This window comes from Carlito syrichta, unplaced genomic scaffold (assembly GCF_000164805.1).
Source record: "Carlito syrichta isolate Samal-C Ts95f unplaced genomic scaffold, Tarsius_syrichta-2.0.1 Scaffold287529, whole genome shotgun sequence".
Lineage (NCBI taxonomy): Eukaryota > Metazoa > Chordata > Mammalia > Primates > Tarsiidae > Carlito > Carlito syrichta.
The window spans coordinates 157005-178777 of record NW_007231625.1 but is presented as its reverse complement, the minus strand read 5'-3'; the positions used below and the strand labels follow the sequence as shown (position 1 = coordinate 178777).

At 44.5% G+C, this 21773-nt stretch overlaps 1 protein-coding gene across 5 annotated transcripts in view; it reads right to left on the bottom strand.

The window, feature by feature from the left end:
- ELMO2 (engulfment and cell motility 2) overlaps positions 1 to 20699 on the bottom strand; it is a 33678-nt gene extending 12979 nt beyond the window's left edge. Inside the window, exons 1-11 of one of the 5 annotated variants that reach the window (XM_021709865.1) lie at positions 20634 to 20699; positions 16280 to 16375; positions 15986 to 16026; positions 15446 to 15518; positions 15023 to 15073; positions 11420 to 11601; positions 9775 to 9874; positions 7981 to 8132; positions 4149 to 4227; positions 2999 to 3034; positions 1029 to 1079 (exon numbers count right to left, since the gene is read on the bottom strand). In XM_021709865.1, the coding sequence (XP_021565540.1) occupies positions 1029 to 1079; positions 2999 to 3034; positions 4149 to 4227; positions 7981 to 8132; positions 9775 to 9874; positions 11420 to 11601; positions 15023 to 15073; positions 15446 to 15518; positions 15986 to 16026; positions 16280 to 16357 (843 nt within the window). In that variant the 5' untranslated portion in view covers positions 16358 to 16375; positions 20634 to 20699. Of the gene's footprint in view, positions 1 to 1028; positions 1080 to 2998; positions 3035 to 4148; positions 4228 to 7980; positions 8133 to 9774; positions 9875 to 11419; positions 11681 to 15022; positions 15074 to 15445; positions 15519 to 15985; positions 16027 to 16279; positions 16821 to 20633 lie in introns of those variants that run through there. The other 4 variants (XM_021709864.1, XM_008052811.2, XM_021709867.1 and 1 more) reach the window with 4 other exon arrangements.
- Between the last annotated feature and the right edge of the window lie 1074 nt (positions 20700 to 21773).

The window sequence follows — 21773 nt, the reverse complement described above, 5'->3', positions numbered from 1 at the left end:
CACCTCTTATCAACAGGGTGCCTGAATGAAACGTAATTGTATACCTAACCCTTAACTGTACCCCACATCATAATAAAAAATATTGATTAAAAACAAAAACAAAACAAAAAAAATTGCTTCCTTTTAATCCAGATCCTTGGCTCCTCCCCAGTTCCCAACACCCTCACCTCCCAGCTCAGTCCTCCTCCACCCCATGTCACCTCTGTGGCAACAGGGAACCAGACCTCTTTCCAGAACCCCCCAACTCCTACTATGCTCTCCCCCCTCAGACACCCCCAGGAAACACACATCTTTCAGTACAATCTTTCTAAAATGCAAATGTGCTTATTTCATCATCCTAATTAAATTCCCTCAGGTGTCCTTCAGAATAAGACTAAGGCCTTAACTGATCTGGTCCTTGCCACTTGACTTGCTCCTTGCCCCACCCCGCCATACCTAATCACACACTCCTAGGTCCCTGCCACCCTCTGGCTGGAATTTCCAGCCTTCCTGTCTGCCTCTTATCCTCCAAGGTTCACCTGAAGACACTCCTCTAAAGGCTTCCTGATGCCCTCTCCTTCAAGGCAGGACTCACTGCTCCTCCTGTCCTTTCTCAGACCACAAACACCACAGTGTGTTCTGATCACTAGTCTTTCCTACTGGCCAGAAGCTCCTGAGAGCAAATACACACTCTTATTTATCTCTGTCATGCCCTGCACAATTCAGGTTTATGATTGTGGTAGCTGGCTCAATCACGTTCCTCTCTGGTGCCTATTTTAACATATTCCCTCTGGATAACAATTTTGGAGTTGCAGGGCAACAGAGTACTGCTGCTGCCCTTAGTCCCTCCCTAGAGGTGCTGCAATTCCTGGTGGGGCGGCCTCCTAGAGACCAAGGAAAAGTTTTCCAGTTTAGAAGTGTTTGGTACCTACTGATGAGTTCCTTGTGTGCCCTTCCCACTCAATAATAATGATAATAACTGGTATAATCGTAATCACTGCTATTAATAGTAACAAAACAGTAACAAAATACGTGTTCCAAGAACTCACATTCAGGATTATAGAGCGAAGGTGCTTCTGTGCAAATGCATTGGCCATATCCTATGGAGAGAAGTAAGAACGTATAAGGCAAGGTGGCAGGCATTCCTCTGTGACTATTAGCAAGAGGTGGGTGATGTCATAGCTCTGGGGCTTTTTCTCTTTCTCATTTTTTTTTTCTTTCAAATGAAAAGTGGGTGAATGAAAGAAAACTCACTGACCATCAAATATATTTTACACTCTGTAAAGTTCCCTCACTTTTTTTTGTGATTGCAAATGAACTCAAATAGGGTCTCCCTTTCTAATGGCATGATCAACCACATCGTCTTCAAAGCAAGATATGGACAGGTTGAGGATGAGACACTTGTGTCACAATGACACCAGGCAATGGACATTGCACGTGGAGCACAGAGCAGCGTGATGGTTTCCAGGCCACATGCATTGTTGCAGGCAGACCACCGCCGAAGCTGAAGGAACCCCGATGAAGCCCTGACTCCAAACAAGGAAGGGGCTTTGGTCCAGCACCTGCTGCCCACCAGCAGATGGGCCTGGGGCATGGTCACTCTAAACAGCAGTCTGTGATTCGCTTCTGATTGGCTCACAGAACAATGTGCTGGTGCTTTGGGGCAATTCTTCATAATAGGCTCATCTTTTTAATAATATTTGCTTCAGATTTTGACAGTAATGCTTTATTTATTTAGCACACCCAGGAAATAAAGCATCCTACATATATGAATCTTCCAGAGAGCAAAGCTTTAAGGGTTCTTGTGGAATCATTATTTTGACCATTCTTATGCAAATCTTTAAAAAATATATTATATACATTTCTTATTTCTGAAGCAGCTACAATGATTATAATTTAATCACTGCTAAGGACTTGGCTTCATCAAAAAGAAGAACATCGGTTATGATTCTGTGTTGTGACACTGAATACTCTGAGGAGCTACTGAAATGTGAAGCTATTTTCCCCTAAACAGAATGGTCCTAGATTACAATGCCCTTGATTTTTCTGACAGTTTTTCATAATTCTTCTGTCTCCTCCTTCCAATGTCGGCCATCACTTCCTACTAATGTTAATTAGTATGACTCCACTTTCTAAACTGCTGCCTTCATTAATTTTATAGATAATTCTAAATCAATGGGCCTGAGGGAGCTGTCACACCTCTCCTATGGAGTAACATTGTGAGCTCTGTCATTTTTCTCAGAGCTGAAAGGTCTTTATCTTTCATTTCTAGATTTTGAACCATATTCCAAATGGCTGAGGCTGCCAGGAACATTAAGTGTTACTTTGCATTCCCTGAACATATACTGTCTGGCAGAAGAGGAAGGTGGCCTAGAAACATCTCTGGTAGCTATAGGAGGCCGGTTGAGATTAAATCTTGCTGTGAACAACTCACAAAGTGCGTAATTCACAGTGATCTACAGCCAGACTATAAAGGTCTTAGACCAAAAGCTTTTCTGTAGTGCCGGGGAAGGCACTTATCCTTTTTCACATCCTCGAAAAGCTGACCTCTCTAAAGCTCCTTCTAACCAAGAAATGAGCATTCAAACTCACTTTTGTCAGTTGTCTGAACCTTTTCAGATTCCTATAGTCCAGTAAGAGTCCAAAGAGGGCACAGATTTACCTTTACTCTTTGATAAGGCAAGTGACAAGGGGATGCATCTGTGGTATTGTCTAGATGAAAGTCACAGGCTGTTTCTGAATCTGATCTTCCCTAGTTGAACCACAGACCCACAAAAAGTTAAGTTACAAAGGAAAGCTTGGGTCACACTCCCTGGGGCGGGCACACCCTTAATGCTTTCTGTGACTCCAATCTGCAGAACTCCCTTAAGTGTCCTGACAAAGGAGATTCACAGCATACAACCTTTCCCTGGGTCTTGGAGTGCCCTAAACATCTAGATCAGACCATAAGATTCTTGCCCAGCTTTGACCTCCCCACCTGGAAGAGCCAGGGCCCTTTCCACACGGCGGTGCTACTTACAGTGACAGGCAGGTCTAGAGGATTAAGGTGCTTGTCCTGCCGGCAGAAAGCAAAAAGCACAGAGAGAAGCAGACGGAATGAGCCTTCAGCTTACATTCAAACAAGGACTGGGAAGGAGGAGATTCACAGAGCCAAGCCATCCAAGAAAGACAAGGACAGACAGAACCACAAATGCTTCTGGTCTTCCTTCTAGACTCTCCCATGTGCTCAGAACATGATCCCACTGATAATGAGCCTCTGACGTTGACAGAGAATTTAAAGTCTTACTTTTGTACACTTGAGCTTTTCTCAGAGAAATCTAGAATGTTACATGTTCAAAGGGCCCCAAGAGATAATTTCAACTAGCCCTTTCATTTTACAGAAAGAGAAACAGAGACCCAGAGAAGAAGCAGGGCAAGTACTCAGATGCAGGCCCTTCAACTCTTAGTGCTTGTTCCACCACCCAGCTGATTCTTTGTTTCCTCCTTTGTAAAACAAGGGTCTTGTTTCCCCCACGACATCCTTGTGAGGTAAACAAGGCAGATCTTGCTGTACCTATATTACATCTGAGGAAACTGAGGTTCAGCGTGGCAGAGCTATTTGCCTAACATCACACAGCTAATGAGCAGGGGAAGAAAGAAGAAAGTTTAGCATCTACATCGGAGGACCTTCACACGTGAAATGTCGTGCTCAGTCCGTGCATTTCAAACCCCTTGGACTCAGTGGTGCCCCAGGGTCTCCTACTCCTTGGTCTTGATTCTCTAACCCAGGAGTTGGCAAACTATGGCTATATTAGGTTTGCTGCCTATTAGCACAAGTAAGGCTAATTAGAAGACAGCCATACCCATGCATTCACCTGTCTGAGGCTGCTTTCGGATACAATGGCAAGGTTGAGTAGCTGCCACATAGACTGTAAGGCCCACAAAGTAGAAAATATTTACTCTCTGGCCCTTTGGAGGAAAAAGTTTGAAGGTCCCTGCTCTGATCTAAGACCTCCTCACAGTTCTTCCATGAGTCCTCTTCAGCAAAGCTGCTGGGCTCTGGACACAAAGGACTGGAAGAACTCTTGGGAAAATGGCTGGATTTCTGCTCTCTGCACAGCAAAGACTAGGCAGTGAGAATTCTTCTCTTAGAAGAGCCCAGATGAAAATGTGAAAAGGCAGCCACAGACCTGTCGCTTGTCCTCAGGAGCCTTCAGGAAAAGTGCATTAATCAGTGCAATCGCGTAGGTCTGAATCTCCTGGTTGGAGCTGTGTCAATGGAGATAAAAGGCAAAGGGAGATTAGAAAACTGAACAGCAAGATGATGCTGTTTAAAACAATCACAGATTATAATCTGGGACTGAGTCTCAGAAGCATTAAACATAGGCATGCTCTTGACTCAGCAATTCCACTAATACGAATTTATCCCAAGACAGTTATCAGAGAGCTGTGCAAGATTTATTGGCAGCGTTTCACTAAAGTACTACTAAAAGCTGGATGTGGTGGCATGCACCTACAGTCCTAGTTACTCAAGAGGCTGAGGCTGGAAGATTGCTTGAGCCCAGGAGTTTGAGGCTGCAGAGAGCTATGATCGTGCCACTGCACTTTAGCCTGGGTGACAAAGTGAGTTCCCAACTCTCAAAAAAAGAAAAAAACACTATTTAAAAAAGAAAGAATAGTAAGTATTCCAATTGTTTGCATTAGCAACTGTTTATACATACAATAATCATAAATAGTTATTAAAAATCATGTTTTAGAGTAAATATTATTTATTTACTTATTTATTTTTGAGTTGGAGTCTTACTCTGTTGCCCAGGCTGGAGTGAAATGGCATGCTCACGGCCACCGCAGCCTCGACCTGCTGGGTTCAGGTGATCCTTCTGCCTCAGCCTTCCAAGTAGCTGGAACTCTAGGCACATGCCACCATGCCCGGCTAATTTTTTAAAAATTTATTGTAGAGATGAGGTCTCACCAAGTTGCCCAGGCTGGTCTCGAACCCATGGGCTCAGGCAATCCTCTCACCTTGGCCTCCCCAAGTACTGGGATTATAGGCATGAGCCACAGCACCCAGCCTTGGGGTAAATATTCTTAACCTGGGATTCAGGGATAGGCTTAGTGCCTATGAACCCCAGGAATGGTACAGAAATTATTCTATGTAGTTAGTTGACTACGTTATATTTTTTCCAAAAAGGTGAGAGTTCATAGTTGTTACTGGATTTTCAAAGGCATCTGGGATGTAAAAGAGGTTTAGAACTACCCTTTCAGAAGGCTCTTTGATATGGGAAAATGTCCAAGATAAATTACTCAATTAAAAAAACTTTTGTCAGCCGGGTGTGGTGGCTCATGCCTAGCACTTTGAAGACCGAGGCAGATGGATTGCTCAAGCCTAGGAGTTCGAGATCAGTCTGGGCAATATAGCGAAACCTCATCTCTACAAAAAATAAAAAAATTAACCAGGTGTAGTGCCTGTAGTCTCAGTTACTTGGGATACTGAGGTGGAAGGATCACCTGAGCCCAGGAGGTCAAGGTTGTGGTGAGCCGTGATCATGCCACTATACTCCAGACTGGGCGACAGAGTGAGACACCCCACCAAAAAAAATAAATAAATAAAAATAAACATTTCACTCTCTGGAATCTTATAATCCTGGCACTTGACAAAATGGCTCCACCTGCCATGCTGTAGATGCATTCTGTGGCTCTCTTTCCCGAGGGGCTGATGGGCTTCCTGGTCAGGCAGGGGCATCCAGGGAATCTAACAGAGGGTTCTAAGTGTCCCTCAGCCCAAACAGCAGAGCACATACATTCTGGTGACAGTTGTGGGCTGAAAGAATTCACAGTTGGCTCCTAATCTGAAATGGCATGTCTCAGCTAGGTGCAGTGGCTCACACCTGTAATCCTAGCACTTTGGGAGGCTGAGGTGGGAGGATTGCTTGAGCCCAGGAATTCAAAACCAACCTGGCCAACATAGTAAGAACCCATCTCCATTAAAAATAAAACCATTAGTTGAGCATGGTGGTACGTGCCTGTAGTTCCAGATACTCAGGAAATTGAGACAAGAGGATTGCTTCAGTCCAAGAGTTTGAGACTATAGTAAGCTATAACTAAACCACTGCACTCCAATCAGGTGGCAGAGTAAGACCTTGTCTCTATTAAAAAAAATTAAAAAAAGGTTGGGCATGGTGGCTTACATCTGTAATCCAGCACTTTGGGAGACCGAGGCAAGAAGACTGCCTAAGCCGAAGAATTTGAGATCAGCCTGGGCAACATGGCAAAATCTTGTCTCTATAATACATAAAAAAATTAGCCGGGTATGATGGTACACGCCTGTAGTCCCAGCTACTTGGAAGGCTGAGGTGGAAGGATCATCCAGCAGGACTATCTGCAAAGCTGCAGTAGCCATGACTGCATTTCAGCCTGGGCGACGGAGTGAGACCCTGACTAAAAAAAAAAAAAAGAAAGAAAGAAAAGAAAAAAATCGCCACATTTCCTTATCATCCTCAGGGAGGCAACTGGAGGCATTTCCAATTCAGAGACAAATAAAACAAGAAAACTAGAGAGGTAGGTGTGAGGTCACAGGAAAGTCAGAATTCCCTAATGGGGGTTTATAATGTCTCTCACTCAAATCGACCCTGTTTGCTCTTTGGGTTTGAAAGCTGAGGCCGAGGTCCTTCAAAGTGACAAGGATAGATCAGAGCAGCAAATAAATCACTGTGTCTTCTTTTTATTTGGATTAGTGAGGAAAAACAGGCTGGGAGCACAGCTGAGTGAAGATAGGGGGCTCTAAACTCCCAGATCTGGGAGCTTTGACTTCCCCTGGAACTGGCGGAGGATGCTGGCAGCATTATAGCAACACCCAGTAGCGCAGACATGAGCAAGAGTCAGAAAGGAATCAACAGCATTACCACCCTTGTTCTGGGAAGTCCAGCCCTTTAGGCTGTATAGATTGACTGAATGTGAAGTAAAGGCCTGACACAGTGGCTCACACCTATAATCCCAGCACTTTGGGAGGCAGAGGCAAGAAGATTGCCTGAACCCAGGAGTTCAAGACCAGCCTGGGCAACATGGCGAGACCTCGACTCTACAATAAATCAAAATATTACCTGGGCATGGTGATGTATGCCTGTAATTCCAGCTACTTGGAAGGCTGAAGCAGAAGGATCGCCTGAGCCCAGCAGGTCAACATTGCGGTGACCATGAGCATGCCACTGCACTCCAGCCTAGACAACAGAGTGAGACTATGACTCAAAAAAAAAAAAAAGGGAGAGGAATGGCACTCCAGGAGGTTCATTTGTCACCTGGTCTTATCCGGTAAATGTTTTAGGATGTGAGAAGATTCTTAAAAAAAAAACAACAAAAACCCTGAATTTATTTACTACCTAACCTGCGCTGGTCATAATGCTAGATTTTATCTCCTTTGATTCTCACAGTCCAAGAAGTGAAGATGGTTAATCTGAGTCTAGAGGTGAGGAAACTGAGGCAAGAAGAGACTGGGTAACTTGCCGAAGGCCGAGACCTCACATGCAGTAGAGCCTGGATTTCAACAGGTACCCCAAACTCGTGCACCATACGATACTTCTTGCTATCTCCCACAGTGCAGTGTCAGTTCAGCAAGTGTTCATTCAACTAATACTAACTGAGCTGCTGCTGAAATCAAGGCAGGCGATAAAAAAATGATTGGTCCCTGTTCCTAGGGAGCTCAAAGTTTAAAATGGGCAATAGATAATAAAGTATTTTATATCAGTATAACTGTATAACAGAGACTATTGGGCACATAGAAAAAGCATCTAATTTTGTTTGGGACTGGGCGGCACCAGTAGATTGAGAAGTCCTTCACTTTAGCCTAAGGGGCAAGGATTTTAGGCAGGAGCATAACATAAACAGGTCTGAATTATGGGAGGAATTCTGGCACTAGTGTGGAAGAGCTGGTGAATGGATGAACAAGCAGACCAGCATCTTGGAATATAACCAAAGCAGAGGAGAACAGACAGGTGAAGGGAGGGAGGTGCTGGGTCTCTTACTCACACCTGGAGGTGTGAGATGAGCTGTCCCACGGTGATTTCCTCCGCTATCTTCTGGTACAGACTCTGGCTGTTCAAGACCATGCTCTCCAGGATGGCCAGGGACCGCTGAAGGATTGACACGTCCACCATGGGCTGGCTCACATACCCTGCAATCTGGACCAGACAGGGGTACATCAACTGGGAAACTCAGGGCCCAAGAGCTTAGAGGCTTGAGTATCTAATGCTAGTGCCTGAAGCTCTTTCCTTTTAGGTGTGGCGCCCACACCAGGCAGCTGCTGTTAGGTGGACACACTAGGTGGCCAGCGTGCCAGGAATTCCCTACGCATAAATAACTCAATCTCACATTACAGGACACACTCACCTGTGCTTTCTTAATCTAAAAGCTTAATCCTTTTTTTCAAAATAAGGATTCAGGCATGAAAAAGTGGAGTACAGAAAAGCAATGGATTTCACTGGGCACAGTGGCTCATGCCTGTAATCCCAGCACTTTGGGAGGCCAAGGTCAGAGAATTGCTAGAGCCCAGGGGTCAGAGACCAGCCTGGGCAACTTGGCGAGACTTATCTCGACAATTAAAAAAAAATTAGCTGAGCATGGTGGCACCTGCCTGCAGTTCCAGCTACTTGTAAGGTTGAGGTGAAAGGATCACCTGAGCCCAGCAGGTTGAGGCTGCAGTGGTCGTGAGCGTACCACGGCACTCTAGCCTGGGTGACAAAGTGAAACTCAAACGATTTTACTGATACTGGGATCTCATTTTATCTCCATGCATTCTTCTCCTGACATATACTTTCTCCCTACACACATTTGGAACATCACAGGCTTTGAGAGGTAGAAAGGGTCTTGAAGTCTTTTAATCTAATCCCTCTTCTCAATCCCCATAATAACACCCTTGACTCATGGTCATTTCACTTTTGTCCAGTGTTGGTAAGTTCTCAATGCTCTAAGCCAATGACAGGTGAAATTCTAGGTCAGCAGATAGAATATTCATTGGCTTTAGTTTGGTTTTCTGAATTGACACTGCCTCTTCTTATAGAAGAAAGGAGGGAAAAACCAGAAGGACTCTCTTTCTCACTGAGTTCAGCCTTACAAGCCAAATAGGCTACCTTGTAGATTTGTACATAGAATGTAGGTTTGCAAATGAAATGCACTTTTTTGGTCTTTGAGTCAGAGTCTCACTCTGTTGCCCATGTAGCAGCATGCTCACGGCCACCGCAGTCTCAACCTGCTGGGCTCAGGGGATTCTTCTGCCTCAGCCTTCCAAGTAGCTGGAACTACAGGTGCATGTCAGCACACCCAGATAATTATTTTTTTGATTTGTTGTAGAGCTAAGGTCTCACCAAGTTGCCCAGGCTGGCCTAGAACCCTGGGGTCAGGCAATTCTCTCACCTAAGCCTCCCAAAGTGTTGGGATTACAGGTGTGAGCCACCACACCCAGCTGAAATGTATACTTTTTATCCAAAAAAAAGGGCAGCATTCAGGAAGCCAGTCAGACGATTCAGGGATGGTACTGATTGACTGACTGGTTTTATTCTAAGTCTCACTGAAAATTCCATTCTACTCTGACCATATTCAGTTCTGAGAGCCCAGTGCCTTCTCAGTGCAGGCTCTGAGACTATAGCAAAGTGTAAGTCTTTCAGAAGCCACAGGAAGACCACAGCATAGGGATAGAAAATCCAGCCCCAGGGAATACAAGGCTGACTCTCACCAGAATGGCTGTACTGCTTGCATCTCCCCTTAAGCCCAGGGAACAACTGGCAACTAAGGGAGGAGAGGAAGGCAGAATGTTGGATACCTCACCTGCTTAATGAAGGTGATTGAAACCATGTCCCAGGAGACAATGCCATGGTCCATGAGCTCTAGGAAGGCAGTCAGGGTGAATGCCAGCATCTCACTGTAGCTGAGACATGTGCAACACACACACAAATAATACAAAGATTGAGATCCAGGAACACTGATGTGAAGGCAGCCACCAAAAAGATGAATTTCAATGTAAACGTCCCATGGGAAATCGGTCGATGCAACTGTACGTGCCTGCATGCACATCTAGTCAGATGTAGAGAAGATTCAGCCCAGGTATCTATCATTGAAAAAAATAAGGCTGCTGTGTGATGAGGCATTCCTTCTCTATGATGCTTCATCTCAGGGAATGGAATCACATATCTTTTTCCCAAGGCCAAAGAAGACATCAGGTCTTTGTCAAACTCCAGCACTTGGTGGGGGACCCTAAGGGGACTGAAGTCCCATGTCAGCCTTTTGGCCAAGAGGCAGCGAAGTGCAGGATATGGGTTCAATCTGTTCAAACATTTATTAACCAAACCAACTTTATCTTTCCAAACTTCAATTTTTTCCTCTGTAAAATCAAGTTAGTCTCACAGTGTTAACCTCATGGGTTGTGACAAGGGCAGGATGATGATGTATGCAAAGTACTTACTGGTAAAGAGTAAGGACTGAAATGTGTTCCCTCTTTCATCTCTCCTCCTTATATGTCTAATCCTTTATACATGTGTACAGTGCTCTAGAATTAAAAAGTATGTGCAGACACACTCCTCTCCTAACAATCATCCTCAAAACAATATTGAAGGGTGAAGAGGAAGAACTAAGGCCAGTCTAACCCTGCCCTCTCGGGAGACTGTAGAACACCTGTGTCGGTGCTCATGGCAGCTGAAGGTTTTGGGACTTCAGTGCAGCTGGAAGATCCAAGACGTAAAACAAATATCTATGATTAGTTGCTTGACTTTGCTGAACATTTCAGTAGCTGATCCACAGGCTGAGAGATTTCTGTCTGCCAGTTCAGGCCCCACAAGCTCAAATGGGAGTCCAAGCATCTATCTATTCCCTGCTGATTACAAGGCACAGCTTCCTTCCACATTCATCTCAACTCTAGAGTATAACAAAGATGCTTGTGGCATATCACAAAGTTCTGAATCTTTTCCACCCTGTGTGAATGTGTGGCAAGGAGAGGGCAAAGGGGCAGGGGATAACCTGTGGTAAACATGAAGGAAGACCCCTGTGTATGGAATGGGAAGTGACTGGAGAGGAAGGGAGGGTAGTTAAGAATCAGACACTGTTTTGGGATATAACGAACATGCTCACTAACCCTCATCAGACCAAGCACTGCCCATAAATTAACATGTCTAACATGGACTGACCTTTCTTTTCCTGACTTTTACAGCCCCTACTTTTACCACTCCCTTGGTACAATACTGTTTTTTGCTATTAATTTGCGAGCTGTTCCACGAGCAGTCCTAACTACTCTGTTAATACAAGACGAAGAGCCACAGTGGTGAGTTGACTTCTCTGGATGGACTCCAGGGCTTGTTACACTGCTCTGTGTGGTGTTCAAGAAAATCCTTATCTGACTCCATAGAAATGACACTAGGATGCCCTGTGGGGTGCAGTAACTCTCTGAAGTCCCTCGGAACAAGACCTCAGTAATACTCACTGGGACAAGAGTTTGGTTCCACTTTCCACAAGCCTCGTCAACACAACAATGCCATCCATGTTGATGAACTCAGTAGCGAAAGTCACATCGGCAGACAACTTGGCCAGCTCCTTCATAGCATCCAGCCGGGTCTCCATGTTGGATGACTGAGTCCTCTCCATCAGCTGGCGTGCAGCCCGGGACTGTGAGGTCAGGGACAAGACATGTGCCAGCTGCTCCTTGCACAGGTTACTACTCTGTGGACAGCCCACAGGGGCCTTTCTATGGACATCCAAACCCAAGCCAGAACTAGTTACTTCACACTGCCTAGAAGGGTTGCTAAATAAATGTTTATTGGCTCAATCTGGGCATTCTCACTATACCAAGACCAATCTGTGGTTATCCATATCTTTTCTGTACTACTCATCTATGAATTAAAAAATTCCTACTAAGGGAACACAAGGGAGATCTGGGAGACCCATTAACTATAGCAAGTCACAGAAAAAAAAATATTGGCTTAATAGAGGACAGATTTCTATGAAAACTTTCAAACAGTGGAAAAGGTTTCTCTTGAGGTACTGAGCTCCCTGTCACCAGAAACAATCAAGGAGAATCTGGGCAACTATCTGTCAAAGATGTTATAGAAGGAGTTCTTGTATTGAGTGAATAATTTAATGACCTTTAAGTTCCCTTTTACTCCTAAAATGTGGTAAGACTGATAAATTTTTTTTTCCTTTTTTTTTGAGTTGGAGTCTCACTCTGTTGCCCAGACTGGAGTGCAGTGGCATGCTCCCAGCCACCGCAGCCTCGACCTGCTGGGCTCCGGCGATCCTTCCGTCTCAGCCTTCCAAGTAGCTGGAACTACAGGCGTGCGCTACCACACCCGGCTAATTTTTTGATTTATTGTAGAGATGAGGTCTCACCAAGTTGCCCAGGCAGGTCTCGAACCCGCGGGCTCAGGTAATCCACTCACCTCAGCCTCCCAAGGCATGGGATTACAGGCTGAGCCACCGAGCCTGGCTACCTGATCAATTTTTAAAGCTTTCTCTCAAAGTTCATATCATTGTGCCTCAAAGTAACAGTTTTAGGGGAACTTTAAGAATACCAAGGAGCCAGAAAAAGTTAATTTCAAAATAGTCTTATGAAAATGATGGCTGGTGAAGACAAAACTTTCTTCCAGCACATGCACTATTCCTAGCAGAATGCATGCCTAATTTTCTGCAAGGGATGGCTGACATCCCTCCTCTGGTTCACAGGTCTTTTGCTGAACTTATTTCTTCATAGTCAGTGCCCTAGCTTACTGTTTCATCATTCTCTATTTTTTGGGTGTTAATTTAATGCTCTACACTAAAAAGGAAGAGCCTCAGGAGAAAAATGCTCCTGTTGTCTTGCCTTTCTCTCTCAGTGTTAAGCAAGTGACTGGAGCCCAGCTCCTGCTGCCAGTCAGGGAGTCAGGCCTGCCATCCCTCTCCCCTGGGCCTCTGTTACAAAGATGGTCCTTCACAGCACACTGCTCTCCATGATACAGAAACCATCCACCATCTCTATGGTGGAGGAAACGTGCACCAGGGAAAAGGTCACAGGATAGAACAATTTGACGAGCACTGGTCTGCATCCCACTTAGAAGCTTCCAACTCCAAATGTCAATTTTCCTCCTGAGACAGCATTTCTGGGCTGCTGCCTCCCGTTCCAGAGAGATGTGCTTCTGGGAGTCAACCACACTGTGCAAGAGCTTCAGCACTTCCATAAAAATGAGTAACTCCCCAACTGTCATGTTAAATTCCAGAGCCTAGCAGGGAAAAATGGAGTCCTTAAGATGAAAAGAGTTCAGGAGAAGAGAAAGAGGCAGAAGAACATGATGGTAAGAATACTGACCTAGAGTCTGACAAACTTGGGTTTGAGAGTTGGTTCAGCCATCTTTTTAGCTGTGTGACAAGTGGCAAGTCATTTAACCTGAGTCTCAGTTTCCATGTCTGCAAAATGGGGCTATCAGGAACACCTATCTCATCAGGTGTTTGTAAGGATTAGATGATAAATATACACAAAGTATTTAGCAAAATACAGGCATTCAGTAAATGTTAGCTGAAATTACTTCAAACCTCCTCTTCTCTCAGATGAGAGAGAAACCTCTTTCTCTCACTATCACAAGAAAACAGGTGCCACCATGCCCCTCATCTTTGGCCAGCCTTCTACAAATGTCACCAGAGTTGCCCCCATATTGACCACCTTCCTCACAGGCCTGGCAGTCAAGGTGCTTTCTTCCAACTGGGCTTTGAGACCTTCCTGTCCCGACTGAATAAGGTCCTGTTCCACTGATTATCCCTCCTTCCTGCACCTGCAGTCTTAATACACTCTCAACGACACATGAAAAACTGCAACAGAAATGAATAACTTTGAGGAGTTGGAGAGGAAGGGAACTGGGGAGATGGGGACAGGAGTAAGGGAAAGACCTTCACTATATCTTTTCCCAACATTTTGATTTTTGAGCACATTGATGCTTCCCGTTTTTTTAAAGCACATCTTTTGACTCCACATGCGCCTCGAGTTACCACCTTGTCTGTCTGCTTCCTTTCAAAGCCAAGCTTTCTGACTCACAGGGAGACTCAAGGGTCTCACTTTTTAAACTTTCTTTGACTCAGACCCCTGATATCTGGCTACCTGCCCCACCACCAAAACTGTTGTGGTGAAGATCACCAGTGGCATCTTGACTTCCTGGGTTAGTGGACAGCTTTTCTGTTCTCAGTGAACTAAATCTCTCTGCCCATTAGAAACTGTAGTCCACACCTTCTACCATCCTGACACTTTCCCTGCCCTCAGCTCCGGAGGGATTTCACACTCTAGGTGTTCTCTCTACCCTTCTGGTTGCTTCCTTGTGGTCTTTAAGGGTGCTCTTATAGAAATCAGGGGGTCATTCTGCATCCCCCCTTTCCTTGCACATCCAGCATGTCACCAAACTCATAAAGGTCACCTCCTAAATATTTCCCATATCCATCCTTTCCTCTCCATTGCCATTTGCTTCACTGTGCCATTGACATTCCATTAGCCTCTTAAAGGGTCCCCCTGTCACCAACCTTCCTTCCCCCACACTGTCACTAAAGTGGTCTTTCTAAAATGTAAAATCATGTACCTTCCTGCTTAAAATCCTTCAAGGTCCCCAGTTTTCCTCTGGATAGAGTTCAAACCCACGAGCAAGTTGTCCAGTAACCTGCAAACACAGCACTCCTCTGTGCCTTTGCAATGTTGACTTATCTGCTTACATTACTTTATCTTTTCTTCTTTCTCCAGCAAATTCTTGCTTATCCTTACACCTGAGCTAAGTGTCCCCTTCTCTGGGAAGGCTTTCTGGAAATACTCAGGCTAAGTTGAGTGGTCCCTTTTGTCAGCTCCCACAGCTCCATAAGCACTTTCTCTCAAGACCCTTGAGAGAGGTCTTTTATAATATTTGTTTGTTTACTCCCAACAAGGTGGTGAGAGCCAAGACAGACTTTGTTTTTCTGTATTTTAATGGATACAAAAAGTGACTTTTTAATTGCCAGCGTCCCAGTTTCTAGAACAGAGCATGGACCACAGCAAGTGCTCATATATGTTTGCTAACTGCATAAAACCCTAAGGAAGAATACCTACCGGGGAGATAGCCAGTTGCAAGATTGTCCCATTCTTAATGTCACTGCGAGTCTGGGTAGTGGAAAAAAAAAAAAAACCTAAGACAGAATATTTAAAAAGTACAAGCAAGTTGAGTCAACAAGAACTTTCTGTTGTTTTAAAAAGCATTTGCAACTGAGGCACTCAACCATGCCCTCTTCTCCTGCTTGTTCTTCAGCAAAGGGCTTCTAAGATCTTCTAGCACCCTGGGTTCTCAAGAAGTAAAAGCAATTTTTTTTTTAGCCATCAGAGAACAATGGCTGATGTTCCCCACTCCCCAGGGAGTGGCTCTTTACCCAACAAATGGAAGCTACCCGGATGCTGGGCAAGTAAACAGTAGTGCTGCCTTCGTGGGTCGCTCACTTCCAAGCACGGCCTGTATTGACTTGCCTCGCCTGTACTAACCTGTTCGGTGATGTAGAGCTGGGGGCCATCTGCATAACGGAGAGTGTAATACTCTGGGTTGGGTAACGACCACCTGTGTAAGAGAAGAACAGTACATCCCACCTGGCCATTCTTATGGGCCTGTCCAGAAGCTGCAAATAAATACTTTAAACAGAGGTGCTCAAGAGATTGGGAGGCATGTGAAATACAGTGGAAAAAATCCAAAGCATTAGGGAGAGAAGTTGGAAAAAATCCACCCCTCAGTCTTTTGTAAAGATTAGCACCACAAAAGGAGGTCCATACAATTGGGGGGGGGGTCTCAGATCCCATTAGGACCTCAGGTAGGGCATTCCTGGACTTAAAGCAAAAAGTTAAGATTTACAGGAGGTCTCAGAGGCATCCTTGTCAACTGTATACTTCATTGGTAACACAATGATCCACAAGAGCCCCACGCTGGGGACCTGCCTAACTAGAGGGCCTTTGCAGAATTCCCTTCGATATCTGGTAGCATGCCTTCAGTCTGAGCTGCCACTGTGGAAAATGAAGTCTATTTCAACCTACCCATCACAAACTTCCTTGATGATGGATGCCAGAGGCCGTTTCTGAAAGAAAGAGAGAGACCCTTCATGAGCAGCCATGACCTACTCATGCCAAAGCTCTGACGAGAAGGGCTGCCAGGGCAGGGTCAGGCTGGGACATGAGAATGGACTTCTTTCCTGATAGCTTTTGTTGAAGAGGAAGCCTCCTCCAAGCCATGGAGACTTTCCCTAGGGTCCCCATCCCTCTAGACATCCTCAGCCATGTATTCCCCAGGTCCCTCTCCTTGCATCGCTGCTTCGCATTTCAGGAGCATACCTGGTCGATTTCAAGGAGCTGGGCATTAGCACCTGGCCACTCAATGGCCACTTTGACAATGTCTGATGGTGGTGGCATTGTTTCCAATGGGCCCTACTTCTCCAAGACACACACAGACACAGCTGCCTGGGGAGAAAAAAATCAGAAAGAAGGAAAAAGTCAGAGTATACCTTCATTTTTTACTCATTACATATTGTGGAGAATTTGAAGCCAGATACTGCCTACAGTAACACATGGGACTACTTGGTTCGAACTTTTCTAGATCATATCACAACCTTTCCTTGGGCTTTTGTCTCTTGAGATTAAGGCAGCAAGTAGAAATGGGCCAAACCTATCTATCATCTACAGATAAGACAGTAGCAAAATCTGCCAGTGTGACACTTTGGTTTAGGGTCAAGAGGACTCTGTGGTAGAAGAGCATATTTCTTACAAATTCCTGTCTTGAGCCCTTGGGGTGGGGGAGAAGCATATGCTCTGAGACAGATAAGAACAGACAGCCTTTCTTGGTTGAGTGGTTAGCTGATGGAGCCAGGCTACTTCTGCCCTGCTGTCATCCAGGAAGAACCCAGGGTCAAAGGGGCCAAGCTGTAGGCACTCTTGGCTCCTCCCTACTCACTGCTGCCACTCCTTTCCCCTCAAAGGACACAATGTGGAGCCTCCTTTGTGTGGGAAAACATTCAGAAAATGGGGAAGAGAACTGGGACAGGAAATGCTATTTTAGTCCCTACTGCCTAGGGCAAGGGCTGCTGAGAACTCAAGTAAGGGAGGTAAGGCCATCCTCTTACAAAGGCCTCTTTCCAGCAGGACAAGGCTTTGTAGGCACCCCTGACCCCTCCCCTACTTCTCTCCAAAATAAAGGAAAATACATCATTTTGAGCAAGTCTGGAAGATGGGCCCATGTGACTGGTATCCTAGGCAACTCTGATAGCTTAGTGGTATTCCAAGCAGTAGCTAAAACATTCTCTCTCCAGGGTCTGAGGAAGGCAAGTCACTTGACTGATGGATTATTTCAATGTCTGTTTACATTTCTTGCCTACAGGTTCAGGAACGGCCTCTCTCTTAATGAAAAAGACCTTTTTGCATCCTCCAGGTTTAGCCACTCTCCCGCAATTCATGCCTCACTAATGGGGACCACCTACCTCTCCTGGCATACGCAGCATAGCTGTTGCTAAGCTGTTATTCACGTATGCTATCAATTTTTCAGCCCAAACACAGATGTCAGTTCTTATAGCCTAGTAAGTACAAATCTCTTTGTGAAAAGGGGTAAAGTCTTGTCCCCTATAAACCTGTAAGCCTCAGAAAGAGAGAAGCTTTCATGACCATTTCCTAATCACTGTGGGCTGCTTCAGAAGTCAATCATCAAAAATACCAACATTTCCAGAACATGACAATGTAAAAGAAATGGTTTTCAAAGTGCTTCCACTTACCATCGAGTCCTCCCAGTAGCCCTATGAAGTAGGCAGAATAGGATTATCACCTCCCTTTGAAGATGGCAAAACTCAAGCTCTGTTTGGTTAAGCTGTAAAGGGGGGACACAACCTGGAGGTGACTTTGGTCATGCTCTTCCCCTTTCCCTGAGCTAGCCTGAATTTCTGTCCATTGCATCTAAATCCAGCCTAAAGGCTGGCCTGATGGCCCCTAAAGCTTCCAACTTCTGCAGCTCCAGGCATAGCTTTTCATGTGTAATTTTCATGTGCCTAGACAGACAACAAGCCTCGAAGAAGACATTGACCCCATTCACATAACTTCTGGCTGAAATGTTCTAATCCAGTGACAGAGCAAGGCAGGGATTTCTCATTCCAGGGGTGGCACCCTAGAGATGCATCCTTATCCTATCGGCTAATCTACTGTCATTAGGAGGTACAACTGCGCAATTGTGAGGTCATTTTTAAAAACTGAGATATACATGTATAGAGCCTAAGTGTATATATCTGTGTCTATATAAACATATACAAAGGGGACCCCAAAAAATCCCAGAAGCCCCTTGTAGTACAGGTTTCCCCTGCTAGGTAAGTATTCTTTTTTTTTTTTGAATCAGAGTCTCATTCTGTCGCCCAGTCTGGAGTGCAGTGGCACACTCATGGGCACTCCAGTGTCGACCTGCTGGGCTTTGGTGATCCTTCCACATCAGCCTTTCAAGTAGCAGGAACTATAGGCACGTGGTATTACACCCAGCTAATGTTTTAAATTTATCGTAGAGACGAGGTCTCGCCAAGTTGCTTGGGCTGGTCTCGAACCTGCGGGCTCAGGCAATCCAAAGTGCTGGGATTACAGGCTGAGTCACTGAGCCCAGTCTAGGTAAGTACCTATTGGCATCAGTGTACCAGCTAGTGTTGTTGTGTGAGGCTGCGTTCGGCTTCAGTGAATTTTTTTTGGAGATTCTTTTAACCTGTTTGCACATTTTATGATGAGTAATTTATAAGCACACCTGCCCACACCCCCACTGAGTGTTCAGTAGTTTTTGACTAAAACTAGCATGACCCCCATGCCCTCCCTCCCTATTCCCTTGATCTCACCCTGAGGAACTTCTTTTTATTTGAAAAAGTCCTCAGAGGGAAATGTTTTGCCAGTGTGGAAGAGGTGAAACAATAACCGGCAGAAACATTAAAAGGCATCAACATTACTGAGTTCAAAAACTATTCTGAGGAGTGTACTGCTTCAAATTGAAAGCAGTTTGAAGGTGACTGAAGTTTAAACACATAAGACTAAATACACAAATTTAAATAGATAAATCCAGGGTTTTTGGGGGGTCATCCTCGTATAATAGAAATACACGTCTCCCTGTAACCACCACCCAAAACAAGACACTGAACATTTTCATCACGCCAGAAGATTCCCTCATACCTCTTTCCAGTCAATCTCCCACCTTCCAGTCCTTTAAAGGACAGCTTCCTTCTGGCTTCTATCATCACCGTTGAGGAGTTTTGCCTACTTCTGTACTTCATATAAATGGAATTGTACAGTTTGGCTGTTTAGATCATTGTTATTTAGTTTGGTTTCTTATTTTTAACATTAGTAGGCAGTGAAGGTATACTAGAAAGAGCATTGGGCTGGGATGGCCTTTCCTGCTAAAGACAGCAACTAGCTTTAGAGCAGGAAGACTGAAGACTCAATCCTAGTTCCATCACCATGTGTTCATGGCCCCTTACTCAAAGTCTCAGTTTTCTTCTATTATAAGGTGTGAGTGTGTCTTGAATGCCTTCTAAGTCTAAAAGTGCCTGATTCTTAAGTGGAATTTTAAAAATCCAAATGAGGATGTCCATTTTTAAGTCCTCACCAAAAGAAGCTACACCCTTAATTTCAATTGTGCTGCTAAGAAATAAACCATATTTCTTAAAAACTCCTTTCTGAATACTACCTTAAAAGATAAATAAGCTAAAGCCCATTACTTTATAGCTACTACTTTCTTTTGACCCCTATGACATTTCCTAGGTTTACCGACTATTTATAAAGCTATCCCCTGAATGATTCTTGGCTGTTCCAAAAATTCATACCCATTTTAAAGCATGGAGATTTGCAGCCACCAAGACAATTCAAGAGATACTAATAAGCTCCCCTCTCTCAGCAACTCTGCCCTTTCCCACAAAGTCCAGGCAGCCTGTCTGTACTACACAACATTCTTCACAACCTTGCCGTAGCTGATGGGACCAGAGTGAACACCCAACTTCACTGGATGATTCCAATTCCTTCTCTTGAATTCAGAGGACACAGACTAAGGGAGTTGGGTGATAATGGGTCCTGGAGCAGTAAGGTCATAGCACATCTCTGAGCAGGTACCATGGCAAGACAACACCGCTCACCAGCCAAAAAATATGAAGACGCAAAAGCCACCAGCTTTGCAGAGAAAGCAATTCTGCAGGAAGAATCCAGAAATAATAGATGAGCTGAGGCCAGAAAAACCACAAAATCACAAAGAGTTGGAAAAGCCACAGCCTGATGACTTTCCAGATAACATGGCTACACTTCCTATGCTTGGGTACCTGAAATCCCCCTGTGTCCCGCCAGTAAAACTCCTTTAAATTAAGCTAGCATGTGTTTCTGTTCATTGCAACTAACTAAAAAGCCTAAGACCAAAACTGATCCCAGGTTCTGAAGAATTCTAAAGCGGAGGCCAGAACAGCAGCATCACTGGCATAAGGTGATGGTATTGAGTAGGCACTTAACTAACAATGACTGAATTAATGACAGCAGAACCCACTTAGGTAAGTCTGGTTTGTTTAATACAGATCAGTTATATGATGACTCTGTAGTAATCACATTATACCTAATAGCAATGTTTAGGTAGCCTCTTTATAGTTACTTACTTATTTCCAAAGCATTATTATAGTTGATGCTCATAAGAAGCCTGAAAAACATTCCTATTTCACAGGTGAGGCAAGTGAGGTCCAGAAGGATTGAACTTGTCCCCCATGCACCTCTTAAATTCCAAAGTTCTCTTCCCTCTATACAATACTTTTTTTCTTTTTAACTTTTTTTATTTTTCAGAGATAAAGTCTTGCTTGTTGTCTAGGCTGATCTCAAACTCCACACCTCAAGTGATCCTCCCACCTCAGCCTCCCAAAGTGCTGAGATTATAGGTGTGAGCCACTGTGCCCAGACCAATACTTCCTTTGATGATGATGATGATGATGATACTAGCTAACAATTATATAATGCTAAGGCACTATTCTAAGGGCTTTACATATATTAATTCACTTAATCCATACAGCAATGCTATGTAGTATGTTATCATCCTACTTTACAGATAAGAAAATGGAGGCACAAAAAAGTTAAGTATTCAGTGTCACACAGTTAGTAAGTGGCACAGACAGAATTTGATTCCAGGTTGTCCGGTGTTGGAAAGTGTTGTGAAAGCAGGCAGCTCTGTACCTGATCCATAGCAGGTGCTCTGAGGAGACGTTTGGTGTGTACATCTGAAGCTAAAGCACACTGAAGCTCGGAGTCCTTTATAACAAGAGCTCACTGTTGTAACAGAAAACAGTACTCCACTGTCTACAGGCAATCTAAACTTCCTTGTGTGGCATTCAGTCTTCACAATCTGGCCAGGCTCTTCCCTGTACTATGAGGCAGCCCATGTTCTTTTAATTCTTCTATCATTGTTTTCCTTTCAATGACTGTCAAAGAGCACCTATTCAAGCTTCAAAGCCCAGTTCAAACATCACTACCTCTCCATATGATTCTCAGCTTTCTCTACCTTTCCCTGGCAAAATTAAATAGCATTCTGCTCATACTTCTGTGAAGGATCTTGTCATCCTCTATCATAGTTACATATTTATACATCTCTCTTCAATAGCTTGTCCTCCAGGGGAGGTACAACCCTGTAGTCTCATAACCTGGTACAGCACTTGGTGTACAGTTAAGGTTCAGTAAGCACCTGAGTCTGCTCAAATCCAATGGCTCTGACTTCTTCCACTCCTGTGAACCAGGACTGGCTTGGATGGACAGAGACTGGTATGAACTGTTCAAGTTGTCCTGTGGTCCCTCTGCGTTCTAC